Source organism: Hyaena hyaena, unplaced genomic scaffold, assembly GCF_003009895.1.
Source record: "Hyaena hyaena isolate Hyena2069 unplaced genomic scaffold, ASM300989v1 scaffold_821, whole genome shotgun sequence".
Taxonomy (NCBI): Eukaryota; Metazoa; Chordata; class Mammalia; order Carnivora; family Hyaenidae; genus Hyaena; species Hyaena hyaena.
The window spans coordinates 737,724-757,060 of record NW_024081452.1 but is presented as its reverse complement, the minus strand read 5'-3'; the positions used below and the strand labels follow the sequence as shown (position 1 = coordinate 757,060).

Sequence of the window (19,337 nt, the reverse complement as noted above, 5' to 3'; positions counted from 1 at the left end):
ATTCGGTCTGACATTTTTCATAATAAAAAATCTGGGAAAAATACTAATGTTACTAAGTCAGAAAAGAGATATAAAGTTAAGTAGACTAAGAGGACTGAGAAATTAGCTGGTTACTTCAACTAAAATTTAAACCCAAACCAAAAAATAAAAAATTGTCATACAACCAATAAACATAGAAACTGGTAGGGATGGACAAAGGTAAACTTTTGCCTAGTTTGAAGAAGAAGTATAAAATCTTCCTTCTTCTATAAAATAATCATCCAAAAATATTAGTGATCTTTATCTGTGAATGAAAGGCAGCTACAAGTCAAAGAAAACTAAACCAATACATTTAATTCTTGATTACATTTGACATTATTTAAAAGGTCTGGCTTTCTATTGCCCAGATGAAGTTAGACTATCAAAAGAGTTAACTCAAAGTCAGATACACTTCAACAATCTGTTATACCTGACAAACGTTAGCCCTATTCAAACAGCCAAGGTCAGCATTTCCAGGGTCCAAGGAAACACTGACACGAGCCTGCTGGCAGAGGCAGAAGCTGACGCTGACCACTCACACCAGGAGCACCCTGGGAAAAAGCGTACCAGGCTGCAAGCAGCTGCTCCTGGCATCTATTTGCAGCTTACAAAACTGAGTATCGAGAAAGGCAAAACCCAGCCCATTATTCACTTTCAGGTTGTAAGAAAAAATGTCATTATGTCATATAATTTTTGAAATCAAACTGTATTAGTCATAACTTTTAACATGACATTTGTTGGAGGGGGTAGATCCTTCACTTCAGATATAAACTTCAGGAATTCAGAGAGTTATCACTCTTTTTCTTTTTCTAAAATTTTTTTTAACACTTATTTATTTTTCAGAGAGAGAGCGAGAGCGTGTGTGCCTGCAAGCATAAGCAGGGGAGGGACAGAGAGAGAGAGGGAGGGAGGGGGACACAGAATCTGAAGCAGGCTTCAGGCTCTGAGCTATCAGCACAGAGCCCGATTTGGGGCTGGAACTCACAGAACTCATAAACCGTGAGATCATGACCTGAGCCTAAGTTGGACGCTTAACTGACTGAGCCACCCAGGCGCCCCATCAGTCTTTTTCTTATTAGCCAAAGGTAATGTTCTTGTTTCCAGAAGAGCAAAAGATCTTACACTTTCCCAAGTACTCTCTGGTTTAATATAAAACAAGACCTGAAGTAGTGCTAATCATGTGGTCAACCCAAAAAAGGCAGTAAGGTTTTCAACTAAATTATATATACACAGAATCAACATATACTTGCTATCATCACTATTATTTAACATCATTCTAGAGTCCAGTCACTACAACAAATTAAGAAAAAAGAAGCAGTACAAAAAAAGAAAGAAAAAAGAAGTGGTGCAAACATTAGAAAGGAAGATTAAATTTATTACTTGCATATGGTGTGACTATAAGGTTGGAAAATCTAAAAGAACAGCGTAAGTATTAAAGAGTATGAAGGATCTGTGGATGTAAGACATATATACACATACACCTGTGTTAACACTTTACATGTACATGTAATCCATCTTATTAAAACTATGTAATGGAAAACAAAAATATTCAAAATAGCAACAAAAACCATAGAAAACAAAGCAATATACTTTATAACAAATATGAAAGACAAATCAAAAAAAGAAAACCTTGAATAAGTGAATAGACATCTTAAAGTTTTAGAGATACAAATTCATTCCAAATAAGTCTATACTTTTAACACTTTTTGAAACAAAAGTCCAGTGGGTATTTATTTAAACTGCAATAAAATTATCCTAAAATTTATCTGGAAAAATAATTGTTCCTTAAAAAGAGGAAAAATGTGTATATATGTGAGTGTGTGCAGTGCGGCTAGTAAAATATTAAAAAGTATAAGCTACATAGGGCACCTGCATGGCTCAGTCATTAAGTGTCTGACGTTGGCTCAGATCATCATCTCACAGTTCGTGGGTTCTAGCCCTGCATCAGGCTCTGCCGAACGCTTGCTCAGAGCCTGGAGCCTGCTTCGGATTCTGTGTCTCCTTCTCTCTCTGCCCTTCCCCCGCACACGCTGTCTCACTCTCTCAAAAATAAATAAATGTTAAAAAAAAAAAAGTATAAGCTACAGTGATTAAAATCAGGTGGTACTTTATAGGCATGGACAGGGCAATACTGAGAATAAGTCTACAAAGAGATCAAGGAATATATAGGAATTTGGTACACAGTACATGGGAGCACTTCTAATCATTGAGGAAGAGACGGAAAGTAGTAGAAATACTTAGTTTGAGAAAAATAGATCACTACCCCAATATATTTCAGATAGAATAATAATATGAGTATGGCATGGGGGTAGGGGAAAAAACTAGTTCACCAATTATAAAATACTAGAAGAAAATAAAGATATTTAAGCCTTGTAATATCCAGCATCAGCATGCATGTGGGGAAACAAATACTGATACATTGTTGGCACAAGTGTACTTTGGAAAAAGTGTTTATATTTTAGACCCCAAAAGTCTATTATCTACATATGTATTTTTGTGAAAATAATTACACAAATGTACAAAAAACATTCACCCTTGGTGACTACTGTAACAGTGAAGAATTAGAAACAACCTAAATACATATCAAACAAGGGACTGATTAAATAAAATATTACATTTTCAAAATAGGGGATATTATGTAGCTGTGATAAACAGTGATATAATACTAGTGATGACAGTTAACATTTATAATGCACATGTGTACTTGGCAGAATTTGATGTCTACTACACTATATGATGTAGTTACTACTATTATTCCCACATTAAGAGATGAGGAAACAGAGACAAAGGAAACTTAAGTAACTTGTGTAAAGTCTGGTAAAGGGCAATTACCAATTTGGTAATTTGACTGGATTAGAATCAAGTCTGGCTTGGCATCCTTGTTCTTACCAACTATGCTGCATGACATCTCAAGACAGTGTCCATGGTAGAATATTAGGTACAAAACAAGTAACTACCACAACAGAAATGAACCAAACAAATTTCAAAGCCCAAAAAATGGAAGCTGTAGAACACCCTATACAGTATGATTTAATACCTGTTTGTGCCTAGAAAAAAATCTAGAAGTACAAACTGCTAACAGCAGATGACTGGCTTTCAAAATTACAGAACACAAATGGTAATATCAAAAAGCATGGTTATAGTTTCGTTTAGATTATTATTAGAGTGACTCCACTTTGGACAAACCAAACCTAATTAAACAAAACTGAAAACTAAAAAATGAAAATTTTAATTTATCCCCCTAAATTTTTTAGAATAACACTGAAATAGAAAATTAAGGATTGAGTCTAGCCACTAGCCCAGCATTTTTCAAACTGAGTTTTCAAAATGGGTTTCAACCATCGGTAAGTCATGAAACCATTCATTCAATGAACACTTACTGAATGCCTACTACGCAACAGGCACTGTTCCTGGCATTTGGGATACATCTCAGTGAAACAAAAACCCCTGTCTTTGTGAAACTTGTATTCTAACAGAGGTGGGGGGTGAGAGGGTAGGGCACAGACAACAAATACTATGTCTCATATTACTATGTATATACTAAAAACTGACATTTACTGACAGTGACAAAATATTAAGGGGGGAGATTTGGGGAGGAGCAGATAGGTCTGAATTTCAAAATGATTACTGGGCCTCATTGAGATGATGATACTTGACCAACCATGTGAAGGAGGTAAGAGAGTATCTAGAACTTTCCCTGACAGAATAATGCATGCAAAGGTCCTACACTGAGTATAGATCTGGCATGTTCAAGAAGAAGAAGGAGGCCAAGATGGCTGGAGTGGAAAGAGAGATCAAGCAGTAGGAAATGAAATAAGCGATAGGCAATGCAGGGCTAGATCATGGAGGGTCACTATATAGACTGTGGCTTTTATTCTGAGTGAAAAGGGGAGTTCATGGAGGGTTTTGAGCAAAGGAGTGATATTATATGACGTACTTTAAAAGGACTGTGCTTTTTAAGAGCACCATTTTACAATTTTCTGTATGAGACCAACAGTGATTTGGACAGGTGGTACCAGTGAGGGAAGGTGGCAAGAAGAGGTTTGATTCTTGTATTTTGAAGCCAGAACCCAAGTTTTTGGCTTTCAACAATGGCAAGAATAAAAAGACTGACTACACAAAGATTCTAAAGTTAAAGGGAAGATCAGGCATTCAGTTTTCAACATGTTAATTTTGAAATGCGTATTGGATATCCAAGTGGAGATGTTAATTAGGCACATGGAATAACAGTCTGGCAGTCAGGGTAAAAAAAAAAGTGGGCTTCTGACTAAGCCCTGGCACACTGTAATGTTAGGGTGTCAGGGAGAAGAGACACTACCAAAGAAGATAGAAGCAGCATGCCCTGAGGTAGGAGGAAACCCGAGAATCGGGATCCTGAATGTCATTAAGGAAAGAGTGCTGAACTGTGTGGTTGTTTCTTTTTTAATTTTTAACATTTATTTTTGAGAGACAGAGTATGAGCAGGGGAGAGACAGAGAGAGAGGGAGTCACAGAATTCGAAGCAGGCTCCAGGCTCTGAGTTGTCAGCACAGAGCCCAACGTGGGGCTCGAACCTGCGAACCGTGAGATCATGACCTGAGCTGGTTAGCCCCTTAACAGACTGAGCAACCCAGGCACCCCCACCTGAACTGTGTTGATGTAGATAACAGGTTAACACAAATGAAGACGCAGTAGGACTGACCAATAGATTTAGGAGCAGGAAGGTCATGGATGACCTTCTTCAAAGTGGTTTTCATAGAGTACGAAAAACCAAATCAGGTAAGAGAATACAAAGAGCGTAACTGGGGAAAGTGTGACAGTGCTCTGAACTCTGGCGGATCCCATTTAGCATTCAGCTTTAAAAGACATAGGATAAAATTGAAAAGAAAATACCAGAACTATTAAGTATGAAAGCCACAACACTAGATTAAAGAGAAAGGAAAAAACGCATTAAGATAGATCACATTAATGCTGAAAAAGAGCTATTTATCTTTAACCAACTTAAGGCTTATGATACTTAATGTGTTAAAAGCTTTATAGGTTGTTACAAAAGAAATGTCTCCTTAACTAAGACAGAGAGAGAATCATTTAGCAATCATTAAAAACAATCATCCTGCAGGGCGATGTAGTGTTCTGCTTCATCATGCAGAAAGCCAGTAATTCCTGGTTAAGTACTGATTATATAAATGTCTGATTGAGAAAAGGCCATAAGGAGAAACTGGTCAATTCATGGCTAATATAAAAATCCTCTAAATAATGAGTTCTCAAGTCTTAAAGACATTATCATAAATCAGCTTTTAAAAATATTCAAAAATTCAAACCTGCAAATATGTCAATGAAGACTAGAAGAAAATAAAAAAGCTTACAAAAAACTATATTCATAGAGATTATCTTCTTCAAAGACAACACAACAAAGTAATTATACATGGTAACAAGTGAAACAGAAACCAAAAATACGCAGAATTCTTGCTATGCCTTGATATTTCATGTCAGATGCCACATCCTCTGTGAAACTGCTCGGTCTCCTCAATGGAGGTTAACTGTCCAGTCTGCTAGTCCCTTAGCACTCTAGACCTCACCCATCTCAACACTTATTCCCCTGTACTGTAACTGCCTACTTGTCTACCTTAATCTCTCACTTGGCCGTGTAGGTAAGAACTAGAGTCATCTTTGTAATCAGATCAGTGGCTCCACATATCAAGAATTTAAAAAATCTCACTTTTTGAAAGGATGAACAAGGCAATGGCCCTGCACTGATAGTTTCATGACCTCAGGCCTTACTGAACAATAGTTTCTCTATTTACAAACTGGTTCAGGTAGGGGAGCACTTACTTGGAAGTTAGAGTGCCCTTTGTGGAACACCATGCTCTTTTCTGTGTCAAAATGAATAAGTTAAATTACATCATATGGTTAGAAACAGCTTGAGAAAGCTAAAATATATACATATTTTAATGATGTACTATTCACTTCAATATTCTGTCATATATATTTTATATATTTATATTTCTTTTTCAAAAGAAAAAAGTTATCAAACTAAGTTTGATTAGCTATTTCTGAATTTTTAACATTTTTAACATTTACTAGCTACCTGCTTATTTTCTAGCAGAAAACAGCAGGCACTAAATGTTTGGTAAAGAAAAAGTTAAAATACAAATTCAGATTTTTGTTCGCTGAAATTAAAAAAAACACTACTACTCCCTATTAGCAGTGGAATAGCTTGTTCCAGTTTTCGAACCAATCAGATTAACTGTCTCAAGCCATCCAGCTTCTCCACCAATACAAACTTTTCTTTCAATGGCTTCATTTGTTTTTTCAATTTTTGTACCCTCTTCTCATTCCCCTTTATTTTCTAGAACAGTGTTTCTCCAAATGTGGTCCCTGGACCATCTGTCCAAATGTGGTGTAGTACTTTTTAAATGCAGATTCCTTCTGTCCACCCCACCCAGGTTCCCAACAGATTCAGAACCATTGGGGAGAGAGCAAAAGTATACATGTTTAGTACACCTGAGCTGATTCTTATGCACACTAAGGCCTGAAAATTATTACTTTAAAAACAGCAACCATCAACATCTTTTGCTACGGAATGAGCTTCAACAATTCAGCTCTTTGATTTTACTGCAAGTGTACAGATGACTGTGGATGACCTGGCATGACGCAGATTCAGGACTAGCAATCCTTGTTTTAAGAAAGAAATTACATTTTGACTGTACAGTCTCATACACCTTCTGCATGGACAAATCTAGATCAGCAAAAGCTAAATTATGCTATTTAGGAAGCATCTCATAGACTATGGAGCTGTGCTGTTTTTTATAACTAGATCTTTAAATCTCTAAAGATTTAAAGTTGATCTGCAAATTCAGGTAACAACGCATTATTTAGATTCCAAATATCTAGTCTCTTTCAACTAATCTAAAGTGATCAAATGTTAATATTATTACTTGGGTCATGTTTTTTTTAACTCAATGAAAGCTGAGCTGACCTGCTAATATATTACTGTTTAACTCAAAAGCCTTACTCAGAAATTAGAGTAATTTCTTTTAGCCTAAATTCCTTCAGCTATTAATCAACTTCAATTTATGGATCTGTATAGCAAACTCATAAGGTTACACTTGGAATAAGATTAGACACTGTTGCTTCTTTCATTTATATGTCTATACTCTGAGCCAAGATGCCTACTGTTAGGATGGGAGGGAGGTTTTGAGGCCATAGAATCTTATTTGGCTGGTTTGTTTTAACATTTGAGGTGTGCTCTGAACATGGACTGCTGGCCACAAACCCACAGAAATTTCCTTTTATATTACCTCTCAAATAACTGGAACAGGGCTGAAAAACAGACTTGACTTTGAAGATTCAGATTTAAATTCCTGCTCTGCCAACTGCAGAGAAGTCACTCAATGTGTCCAGTTTTGATTTCCTTATTTGGAAGAAAATGAGATAATCCTAGATAATTCCCAACTGATGGGGCAAGGGGCAAAATAAATTCTCCTAAGAAGACAGGCACACTTCTCATTACTCTCAATCCAGGAATCATTGCATAGCACTCCATGGCTACTGATGTGAAACTGCAGTGCTCTTCAGGTCTGGCTGATCCATCATGTTCCTGTAAGTTGAGGACTCTAAGACTTTTATCAATATCCTTAAAACCTTGTTATCAAAGCAAGGTTTTTCAAATTTCAAAAGTCGGAAAAACGCTTGGTCAAGTGTTTGATTTCTAGATGGCTGTTTAGAAATTCTCTCCAACAGAAAGGTAAATTTTCCCTCTTAAGGTCTTTCATAGCTGACCACAAGAAGCCCAGTGTACTCACTTCGCTCACTTCTGGGTTAGCACCATTGTTACCACTTCTGAAGGTTCCCAAATGGTATTTTAAGTTAAATATATCTTTGTATAATAATACAGGCCTGGGTAAAAAATTAACCAACTTATATCCTGTATAGGGATGTGGTCGTCATGCTCCAAGAGTTGACTGATAGAAAAAAGGCTATGGAAGACATGCAGAACCACTGTACTCATGACAAATATAAACTTTTATAAAGGCATACCTGCATGCTCCCCATGTGCACTTCAATGTCTGCTGCATACATTTTAAAAATAACTGTGATACACAATTCTGTAAGCCTTTTTCACTCATTACAAATACCATGTAAATATACTTTAAAATTGAGATAATTAGCATGTAACATGTTAGTTTAACATGTACAACTTGATTTGATATGTGTTTTACTGTGAAATGATCACCATAAGAAGTCTAGTTAACATCCATCACTGAACATAATTGTAAATTTTTCTTGTGATGAGAACTTTTAAGATTTACTCTATCAGCAACATTCAATTACATCTCCAGGGCTTCTTTATTTTATAACTGGGATTTGTACTCTTTGACCACCATCACCCATTTTGCCCACCCCCACCTCTGGCAACTACCAATCTGTTCTCGGTATCTGAGTTCAGTGTTATAGCCGGACTTCCTAATTCTTATGGCTGAATAATATTTCACTGTGTGTATGTGTTTTTCTTTATCCATTCCTTCACTGATGGGCACTTAGCTTGTTTCCATGTCTTGGCTATTGTGAATAGCTACAATAAACATGGGAGTACTGGTATCTTGAGTTAGCATTTTCATTTCCTTCAGATAAACGCCCAGAAGTGGACTACTAGGTCAAAAGGTAGTTCTATTTTTAATTTTTTGAAGAATCTCCACACTGTTTTCTATAACGACTGCACCAATTTATATCTCCACCAAAAGGGCACAAGTATTCCTCACCACCACTTGTGATTTCTTGACTTTTTGATAACAGCCTTCTAACAGGTGTGAGGTGATATCTCATAAAGGTTTTGATTTGCATTTCTCTGATGACTAGTCATGTTAAGCATCTTTTTATGTACCTGTTAGCCATGTGTATGTCTTCTTCAGAAAAATGTTTGTTTAGATTAGATCCTCTGCCCATTTTTAATCAACTGTTTGTTTTTTCTATTGAGTTGTAGGAGTTCTTTATATATTTTGGATATTAAACCACATATTTGGATATTAAACCAGATGTATGATTTGTCAATATTTTCTCCCATTTGACAGGTTACCTTTTCATTTTGTTGATGGTTTTCTTTTGCTGTTTAGAAGCTTTTTAGTTTGATATAGTCCCACCTGTTTATTTTTGCTTTTGGTATCAAAGCCAAAATATCATTGCCAAGACTAACGTCAGGAGCTTCACTTAGGTTTTCTTCTGGTTTTGTGGTTTCAAGTTTATGTTCAAATCTTCAATCCATTTTGAGTTGATTTTTGTGACTGGTGTTAAGAAACACCAGTCCAGTCTTCCCAGAACCATTTATTAAAGAGACTGTCCTTTCTATTATTTCTTCTTGCCTCCTCTGTCATAAATTGTCCATATATGTATGAATTTATTTCTGGGCTCTCTATTCTGTTCCATTCATCTATGTGTCTTTTTTCTATGTCAACACCATACTGTTTTGTAATATAGCTTGAAATCAAGAAGTATGATGCCTCCCCGCCTGTGTTCTTTTCTCAAGACTGTTTAGCTATACTGTTGCAGTTCCATACAAATATTAGGAATTAAGTACTTTTCAATGATCACAAAATATTTTGTCAAGTTGATCAATGTCAGTTTCCAAACAAAAGGGATTTTTCAAGAGAAATGCTGACTTTAAGGAGCTTAACAAAAAAAGTCAAACTGGAAATGTTTCTAGACTATGTTCTACAGTACCTTAGTTTTTCTTCACAAGTGACATTCAGTGACCTTTTTATTTCTTCTCATGATATGAATTATGTGAAGATAGGTGATGGGAATGTCTGGTATCCTAAATTCAGATGATTCCCACCTAGAATGCCTAAACTGAGAAGTGTCCTTAACTTCTTGTCCACATCTAACCTACACAAAAGGGAAAAGAAATCCATTCTGGAGATTCCCAGATTCTTGTAGTGCTCAGACTCTAACCTGTGTCTTTGCTGTACCTGACATATTTTATCCTTAGTGCTTTTTAGATTCCTATGTTTCTGACCTCAGTTTGGCAAAATGACTGAAGCTTCACTTTCTGTTTATTGCTTCTGCTTTACTCAGATCTCCAAATCCATACTTTAGATCTCAGCAAGAATAGTGGAAGGTACAACAGCTGTGAAGTCAGATCTGGATTAGAATTCTGGTTCCATCAACGGCTAAGAGATCTCGGGCAAATTCTAAGCCCTATATATGCTAACCTGAGTTGTACAGTGTGGATAATAGTATCTGCCACAAAGGTATACTTGTGTATTAGACAGAAAATTTACTGAAAGTGCCTACCTAGCACAGTGCCTGACACACTGCAAGCCTTTATAAACAGTGGTTACAACTGTCACCAATACTATTACTGCTCATGCTTCCTTAACCTAGTTTAGAATTGGCATTCTTGACCCTTGTACCCAAGATTACCAATACCAGAAAGATGTAGAAAGAAAAAAGCAAGCCCCTCTCTGACAAAGGAATCTATGAATTTGAGAATACTCAACTGGAAAAGGAAGACAATCAATAGTCACAAAGATTAAAGAAGAAACTCAGCAAGAATCAACTGGGTGTTGAGATAGGAATGTTGACTTGAATAGAAAGCAAACTAAGTCTCAGTTGACATATATAAGTACATAGAAATCTCCTATTGGCATTTAAAAAACTGAAATAAAACAGAGCTTTTCAGTGGCAATCTAGTTTCCATGGGGAGTTATTTTTCCAGATAGCATAAAATTAGTTTCCTATCTTAAGCTGCACCTGCTAGATCACTAACATTTGTATTATTAAGTCTCTGGACCTATAAAGTGCTTTCAATGTGAATTTTCCTCCTACTGTGCCCATCTGTTCTTTTCTTGTGGGCCCAGAGGAAGCCAAGACTTAATAAATATTCAGTTCTCAGACTTCTTTATGACATTTTCACATAAGCATTTATATTCACGGAGGAAAATTATAAGTGTGTGTGCAGAAACTTAACTCACACTTGATTTCCCTTTCCTCATTTTCCAAGTGGTCATTATTTTTATGGAAGATTAAAAAGTCACCATATATATAAGTGAAACCAAGAAAAACAAATGATTATAATTTTAAAAGGTAAATTTGCCAGGGTGGTAAGTGATCTCTGATATGTGATAGTAACACCAAGATGTCTTATTCATTTAATATTAGACACATTTATGTTCTCCAGTGTTAATGAGGGCAGGGCCAGCTCGGATGGGGGTAAGGCATCAAGGACACTGCCTCCTCACCTCTGCTCAAGTTCAGCAGTGATCTCCTTCACAGGACACATTTCACCAAGTGCTACTGCTCCTCCACCCATCCTGGTCGGGGCCGTGGTGAACTCACCTTCCATGCCTACTTTCCCTGCCATGCCATCAAGCTGGCAAGATTAAAATTATCCATACCTAAGCCCTCCTCAGATAGTGTCAATATTGGACTAAACACTCATTTTACTTTAAAAAGCACAAGTTTGGGACACTTGGGCGGTTCAGTTGTTTGAGGGTCCGACTCTTGATTTCAGCTCAGGCATGATCCCAGGGTTGTGGGATCAAACCCCCCGTCAGGCTCCAGGCTGAGCAATGAACTTATTCGAGATTCTCTTTCTCCCTCTGCCCCTCTCCCCTACTCAAACTCTCTCTCTAGGGGAAAAAAAAATCAAAAGTTCAAAAACAAGGTAAAACCAGTGAAATAATGGATGGTTGCTACATTAAAACCACCATAAACCACAAACCTAAGTTCAAGGTATATACAAATGTTAGACACAGCATGGCTACTTAGAAACCCCGTGGCAGGCAGCATTCTGGAGGAAAGGGTTACTTACTGGCAGGCTTACAGCAGACAAAACAAAACAAACAAACAAAAAAACCCCACAAAGCTACCTTAGCAGCTGCAAGGCTGATGCATACTCCTCTGAATCCCATATATTCTTTTCTAAACAAGTGCAGTACAGCTCTCTGATCTGTAAGTAAAAAGTACACTTGTGAGGAACCAAAAGTGATGTACCAAGTTACACACTGCTCCTTTGACAAAATTGTAAATAGTCAAAACAAAAAAATAAATGTTACTAAAAAAACAATTTTTTTCTTTAGAGGACAACAGACTGGGCATGTATCACATAGGTCAGGATTTATAAGAATACTATTTACATAAAAACAAAATGAGATTATATTGGTACTCGCTGATAATACTGATCCCATGCAATAAGAAAATAATAAAATAAAAATGATACATAACTATTAAAAAGAAAGCTTGATGGCAGAAATCATTTTATAAACAAATCATTCTTATGTATTTATGTTCTCTAAACCTTTATTTATTTATGTATTTATTTATTCATTTATGAGAGTGGGGGAGAGAGAGAGAGAGAGAGAGACAGAGAGAGGGAGGGATTGAATGTGAATGTGGGAGAGGGGTAGAGAGAGGGAGAGAGAGAATTCCAAGCAGGCTCTACGCTCAGCCTGGAGCCAGACATGGGGCTCAATCTTACAACTCTGGGATCATGACCTGAGCCGAAATCAAGAGTTGGATGCTTGACCGACTGAGCCACCCAGGTTCCCCTGTTCTCTAAATCTTTGAGTTAAGGATGCAAATATTTAGGAATACAGAATTATTCCACTATCATCCACTCTCTAGCTGGTTCACAGCTTTAGGATATGACACAAAGGCCAGTGGGGCATAATTTTGCAAGGGCAGAAATGATGTTAATGCAAGGTTAACCAGAAGCATTCTCAAACAGATTCTTTTTTCCATCTTGATAAGGCAGGGGATCAACTCTCCCAGTATACATGACAAAGAAGTGTGAAAGAAAAAAGTTACAATGCCTTAGGACAAATACATTGCAGGGAAAGCAACACCACTGTGATTCCTGTGGTTGTTTCTAGCTGTAGCCATCAGAACAAAATATACTGCTTCAATTACCAGTAATGTGTACGTACAGCTGGAATGGATTTAGATTGTTCACTCAGTGAATGATTTGGATCCATTTCAAATTCTGACACCTAAATGCTGCTGAAATCAGAGCAAGAAACTACTGATATTCCTACCGCAGAGATTCCAAATAAGGAAGTAAATTCTGGTTACCTGTCGACCCAATGGGTACTTGGGAAGAGAAGAGGTGAACTGATGAAGACATCTCAAAACCAGGAAGTAATTTGTATGGTAAACATGTAAGTTTTCTAGTAACGATTGTACTTCTTCCTAAAAATCACAGAATACGTTACAAGTATGTAAGTTAGTAATTGAAAGAATAAAATCTACTTCACAAATATATATAATTCCTGGAAAACTGATTAGAGAAGATGCAGAATTACAAATTAGCCTCCTTAATTTTGAAAATTAGTAATGCACATAAAATCCAAGATAAAGGCTGGGGTATTTCTGATTTAGTATCAAGTCTGGTGATATTTTACACACACCAAAATTAGTCCTGTTGTTTCCTTCTATCTACAGCATTGCTACTGTAACTTGGCTCCCCAAAATACAAGTTTGCAAAAAAGCACCTTGCTCAATGCCTGCCTGTTCCAGTCACTCAGTATGTGCCACAGCAAGGTAGGCCCACCACCCTCTACCTTGCTGACATCAAAAAGGGTGAGGTGATCACCACGGAGCCCAATACCAACATCATTAACAGTTGCTGAGGTTCCACTTAAGGTCTATGCTTCTCTTCAAGTAGAGTCAGAACTGTGTTTAAAAGGAAGAAAGACTATAGAAGAAACACCATAGGTGATTCTGATAAATGCCTGCCTTTTGTTGAGAATTTCTAATACTGGTTTTATTCACTTGACTAATTAAGAAAAAAAATGAAAAAGAAATCTGAAGCCATCAAGCTTTAGAATTTAGACTCCAATAAGTATAATACTGGAGACAGTGTCTTAAGAAACTGATGGGATGACTAATCTCACAAATCAGTTTCAAAAGGGTTTTTGGGCGAGAGAGGAGGCAATATGGGAGGGGTATTATGTTTTCTAGAAACTTCTGAAATAGTTTGGAAATGATTTTAACATTCTACATTCTATCAACATCCAAGCATTTTTCAGACCTCAAATACTTTTCTAACTGCTTCATCCTGTACCATTCTCTTAAAAGGATTATGATCTGCGGCATGATCTTCACATTTTTTTCTTCTCTATAAGTCAAATAAAGGACTTTAACTGCTGGGCTGGGGTTTTCCCCCCCAGTAATATCTTGCAGATACCCATTATTTTTAGCAGTCATGCCTGCAGAAAATAACACCTCAGATATGAATTAATTCAAGCAAACCTAACCTATAAAAAGCAACAAATCTGATATATTTTCCTAAACTCAAATGCACTTAGAAATCAATTCCTTCATCAGCAAATCTATATATTACCTGAAAGCACAGGGCAAATGAAAAAGCTTTCAGAATCATAATGTTTCTCCTCCCAGGATTTGAGTTAGTTGGTAATTTCAAAAATCTAGATCTCCTATCATAACAAAGGGTACTTTAATCACCACTGGGAGAGTACATTCAATTCTAATTTTACTATACTGTAACATGGAGAGTGCAAACTAATTGTTTGCCTTAATGTCTGCCTGAAGAGCTTTGAAACAAAGAAAAGCATTCTGGAGAGAAGGAATCTATTACTGAATAATAACCATACTTCATGCTTCCTGCACTACCTATTCCTTTTGCTTCGTGGAATGACTGCATGTACAAATAATGGGTGATACAGTAGAACTGAATTTACTCAGAGGAGGAGGAAACAAATACTTAACACCTCGTGGGCAATGTTGCACATTCAAGGAACTATGCCTTGTGTAAGGGTGGGAGGATTATGCATATGCTCTTCTCCTGGATGGTCTCCGTCCCTTCCTACCTCTGTGATTACATCCCTGTGCCCAGTGGAATTCTAGGCATTTAAAACATGTTTTTTGTTCACGTAACACAGCATACTGTTTCATCTGATGCTCAACTGAAGAAATGAAATTCTGACACTGGAAATAAAACTAGCTGTTGGACTTGATGAGAAATCTGTTATACCCTTCTAAGGGATTTTCAAGAATTAAGTTATTTTGATCATCTCACACTTTGTCTTATGCATTGACTCTGGAATCTACTATCTACATAAGGAAGATTCCACTGTTATTTACATCTGTGTTCTTAACATCTGCAGCAGAAAACATCCAAATGATTAACTTTCTACATGTAACCTGTTCTCTAAATCCTTTGTCTTACTTAGATACGTGTGTGTGTGTGTGTGCGTGCGCAAATACTTCTCTATCTAACCAGGCCAATTTTTTTTTTTTTTTTTTACGAATAGTTTATTGTCAAATTAGTTTCCACATAACCCTCAGTGCTCATCCCCACAAGTGTCCTCCTCCATGCCCATCCCCCCCTCCCACCCACATCCATCAGTCCTCAGTTTTTGTCAGCATTCAAGAGTCTCTCATAGTTTGCCTCTCTCCCTTTCCCCCACCATTTCCGTAACCAGGCCAATTCTTAATACACTTTATAAATACCTTTTTATAGGTTTTGATGCTGAATTCTCCACTTAATGCTTACAGCAGCATCACATTATGCACATTAAAAACAAAGCTTCAATAGTAATCCTATTTTCCATTCATTAAATTTTTCCTCTGGAATCTCTGTTGTACACTGGTCATAGCTGCACTGTTTTATTTCATAATTGTGGCTAGGATGATTCTTTTCAACAGAGATACACTTTGCCTTGTAGTATTCATTATTTCCCAAAGAGATATGCTTTCTTCTATTCCTGAAACATGAAGACCTCATGGTCTTTTCTGATCTTTGTTAAAGAGATGCAAAAAGAAAGATATTTCTCTGATATCAAATGTTCAAGAGCAGCCTACTTGCTCCTCTTCATACACCAGTCAGGCTCCAACCTCAGGTCCTTTCTTTCCACTTGCTGTCTCATTGCTGTTTGGAATTCCCTTCATCCAGATTCCTGCATGGCAAGCTCTGTAGCTTCCTTTAATCTTTATTCAAAATTCACCTTCTCAGTAAGGTCCTTATTTAAAATGTCAATCCAACTCCCCATGCACAGCTGCATATTCCCTTTTTTTCCTTGTTTTTCCTTAGAACACATACTTTACCTACTTCTCTCAATAGCATGTAAGCTCCATGAAGGCAGAGGTTTTTTGTCAGTTTTGTTCATTCCTGTATTCTCAGCACCTAGATTATTTTCATGGCATACAGTGAACCCTCAAAAACTTTGCTGAATGAGGAAGTGCATTAATGAATGGAGGCCAACATGTACTCAGTCTCCCTTCTAAATAAGAGCAACCACTTGTCTTGCTGGATGTGGGCCAGATTTACTAATTTTTCAACAAAAGATGGAAGTCTGAATTTGTTTTTTTGTTTTTTTTTTATATTTCATCCACCTTTTTATTTTTTTTCCCTTTTTTTTTTTCCAAATAGTTTATTGTCAAATTAGTTTCCAGGAAGTCTGAATTTGTAATGTAAAATGTCTCAATTTATAAATGTTGACTCAGGTTTAAAAAAAAAAAAAAAACCACTATGTACCTAAAAAAAACCACATTTGTATTAGGCTGTGGGTGGTCAGTCAATGTATAGTACACCCTTTTAAATCAGCCATCTCCAATCACATCAATCCGTCTTTCAGTCAAAAATCATTCTTGCATTCTTGATTACTTACATGACAAGGCCTCTATTTTTACTGAGCTGGTTACTTTCTTCAGAGAGGAAACCAATGCCTATGTAAAACTTAAATATGTATAGGCAAAGAAAATATTATCAGATAGAATTTGCCATGATGGTTAGTTTTTGCAATTCTCTTCTAATTTCCATAGTCTTTATCACTTTTGCATCCAGAATTCTACATGAGGTGAAGAGTGATGCTAGGAAGATTTACAGTATATAAAAATGGCTGTAAATTTTTATAATTTGCTCCTTTCAATCATTTCACTGATATTAAAAGCTGGCAAAATAGACACTGGATTTTAGGAATAAGAGGTATCTGCTGTCCAAGAAAACATCATTTTCTTAGCTATTATCTTGCTAGAACGAAGCATTATTTTTCTCATTAGGGAGAAATTTTGGTGGATAGTGTTTGGTTCTGTGTCTCATCACATGATAGCTACCTACTAGAGTGCCAAAGCACACTTTCCCCCAGCGCTGGTGTGGCCTGAGTGCTCCCCCTCTCATCTGCCTCAGCCTTTTGTTCTCCATGTTCCTCCATGCACTTCAGACCAGCAGCACTTGACGAAGAGTTTGCAATGAAGCTGCCCATGTAGTAGTTTGTTTCCAGTCATTTTCTTCCCTTCTTCTCTTTTCTTATGTTTCCTAACAGATTTTCCCCTCCTTCTGCCCTGTCTGTCAAAAGATATAGAAAGAGGAGGTAGAGGCAAAGATAGGTGAAAGGCAGGTTACCATCAAACTCATGAAGTATTCTGTGCCTTTTGTTCATGAATCACCATGAAAAGCATACTAAATGGTGAAAAGAAACCCTTGCTCTACCACTAACTTGCTCTGCAACCTTAGATATTTTACTTCCTCTCTCTTGGCTGCAGTTCTTCATTTGTAAACTGAGCATATTGAATCAGGTTATTTTTCTAATAGTAACATTACAATTCTAAGAAGTCCAAGACTTACTTCCTACTTTCAACTGATTTATAATCTAGCTGGGCACAGAGGGAATAGAGACATAAAATATTAACAGGTCAGAATAATAAAACTTTGCCTGTCACTGGCAGGGGACTGAATCTAAGTTTTCTACATAGCATACAGTTGAACTCTTTAAGGACTGATACCAAGCCAAATAGATTTAAGGGAGAATTGAATAGAAATATATAAACTGATTTTCTTATGTGAAGTACATGGAGTTAGTCATTTACTAAATATACTGAGCATAATGTAACTTCTTGACAAGACAGGATCAACATGAACAGCAAATTATTACTGGTAATAGAGAGGGTGTGGTTGGTGTAATAGCACAGGATTAAAATGGACCTAATCTTAGATATGGTGTTGAGACTTGCTTTTTAAAAAAAGTATTTTGAAAATAAATACTTTTGTGTGTATATATATATATATATATGCACACACACATACATATGCACAAAATATACAACCATACACATTTGGTGGGGAGAGGGTAGATGTTCCCTTTGAGTAGCAGCACGTAGGGCTGCATGTCACCCGGCTATCTAATTATAAAGGCCAAAGCTGCCTCACACCAAGTGGTTTTCTAAGTCTCTTACAAATTACCTTCACTGTTAACTTGCCACAGTATTTGAAAAGCCCACATCTGATTTCTCATACACTAATATAGAACCATAGGTACCTTCTCATCACCTTATACTAATTCTTGAATGAAGTGTCACAGAAAATGTGTGGGCTATGATGTCAGGTCTGGGTATCAATGCCATATCTACCATTTACTAATTGTGACACTATTTTTTTTTAAATTTTTTAATGTTTTTATTTATTTCTAGGAGAGAGAGAGAGAGAGCGCGTGAGCAGGGGAGGGTCAGAGAGAGAGGGAGTCACAGAGTGAAACAGGGTCCAGGCTCTGAGCTGGCAGTCAGCACAGAGCCCGACGCGGGGCTCGAACCCACGAACCGCGAGATCATGACCTAAGTGAAAGTCAGACGCTTAACCGACTAAGCCACCCAGGCGCCCCTAATTGTGACACTTTAGACAGGCAAGTTATTTAATTATTTTGTGACTCTCCTCATCTATACAAAGTGATAAAAACATCTGTCATATGTGGTGGCTGTGACTCAAAATGAGACAATGCATAAAATCTATCTACTAAAATTGGGAAAAGCTGTTAATATTACATTCCTCCAAAACATTTGCTCATGAAAAGAAAAAGAACTTCTCACTATTCAAAAAAACCTTCCAGTATTTTAAGGCCTCATGTTTTTCATTATCAGATAATAATTATGCCAATATGAGGCAACAATCTTCAAAGCTCTCCTTAATATTGGACTTGAAACAAAATTTAAGGCACAAGCAGTAATAAAAATCGTATCTTTGTAATTATGAAGAATTTAAAAGTTCTGTGTAAGGCACTTCGACAGCTTAGCTTAATTTCTCACAAAATATTATTTCATAAATTAAAGGTTTAAGTTAAAAAAAAAAAACAGAAACCTTGATTACTAACCCAGCAAAAACATGGTACAAGGCAAAAACATGGTAAAATATAAACAGTAACAGCTCCTCCTATTTCACCTAAAACCCATAGTAATAATTTACCTATTTCCAATTAAACAGATGTACTAAAATTTTAATGAGGAATCTAAATAAATTAACTAGTCAGGAAAAAAACCATTACCTATCTGTTTAATGAATGAGTAAATAAAATCATAGTATTTTAGAGCCCAAAGAAACTTTAAAGATTATCTGA

At 36.6% G+C, this 19,337-nt stretch overlaps 1 protein-coding gene across 6 annotated transcripts in view; it reads right to left on the bottom strand.

The window, feature by feature from the left end:
• The window catches only part of ORC3 (origin recognition complex subunit 3), a 60,252-nt gene that overhangs the window by 12,313 nt on the left and 28,602 nt on the right, over window positions 1–19,337 (bottom strand). For all 6 annotated transcript variants that reach the window (XM_039219434.1, XM_039219435.1, XM_039219440.1 and 3 more), the window contains 2 exons: window positions 13,066–13,182; window positions 11,865–11,944 (listed from right to left, as the gene is read on the bottom strand). In XM_039219434.1, coding sequence (XP_039075365.1) covers window positions 11,865–11,944; window positions 13,066–13,182 — 197 coding nt within the window. The remainder of the gene's footprint in view (window positions 1–11,864; window positions 11,945–13,065; window positions 13,183–19,337) is intronic.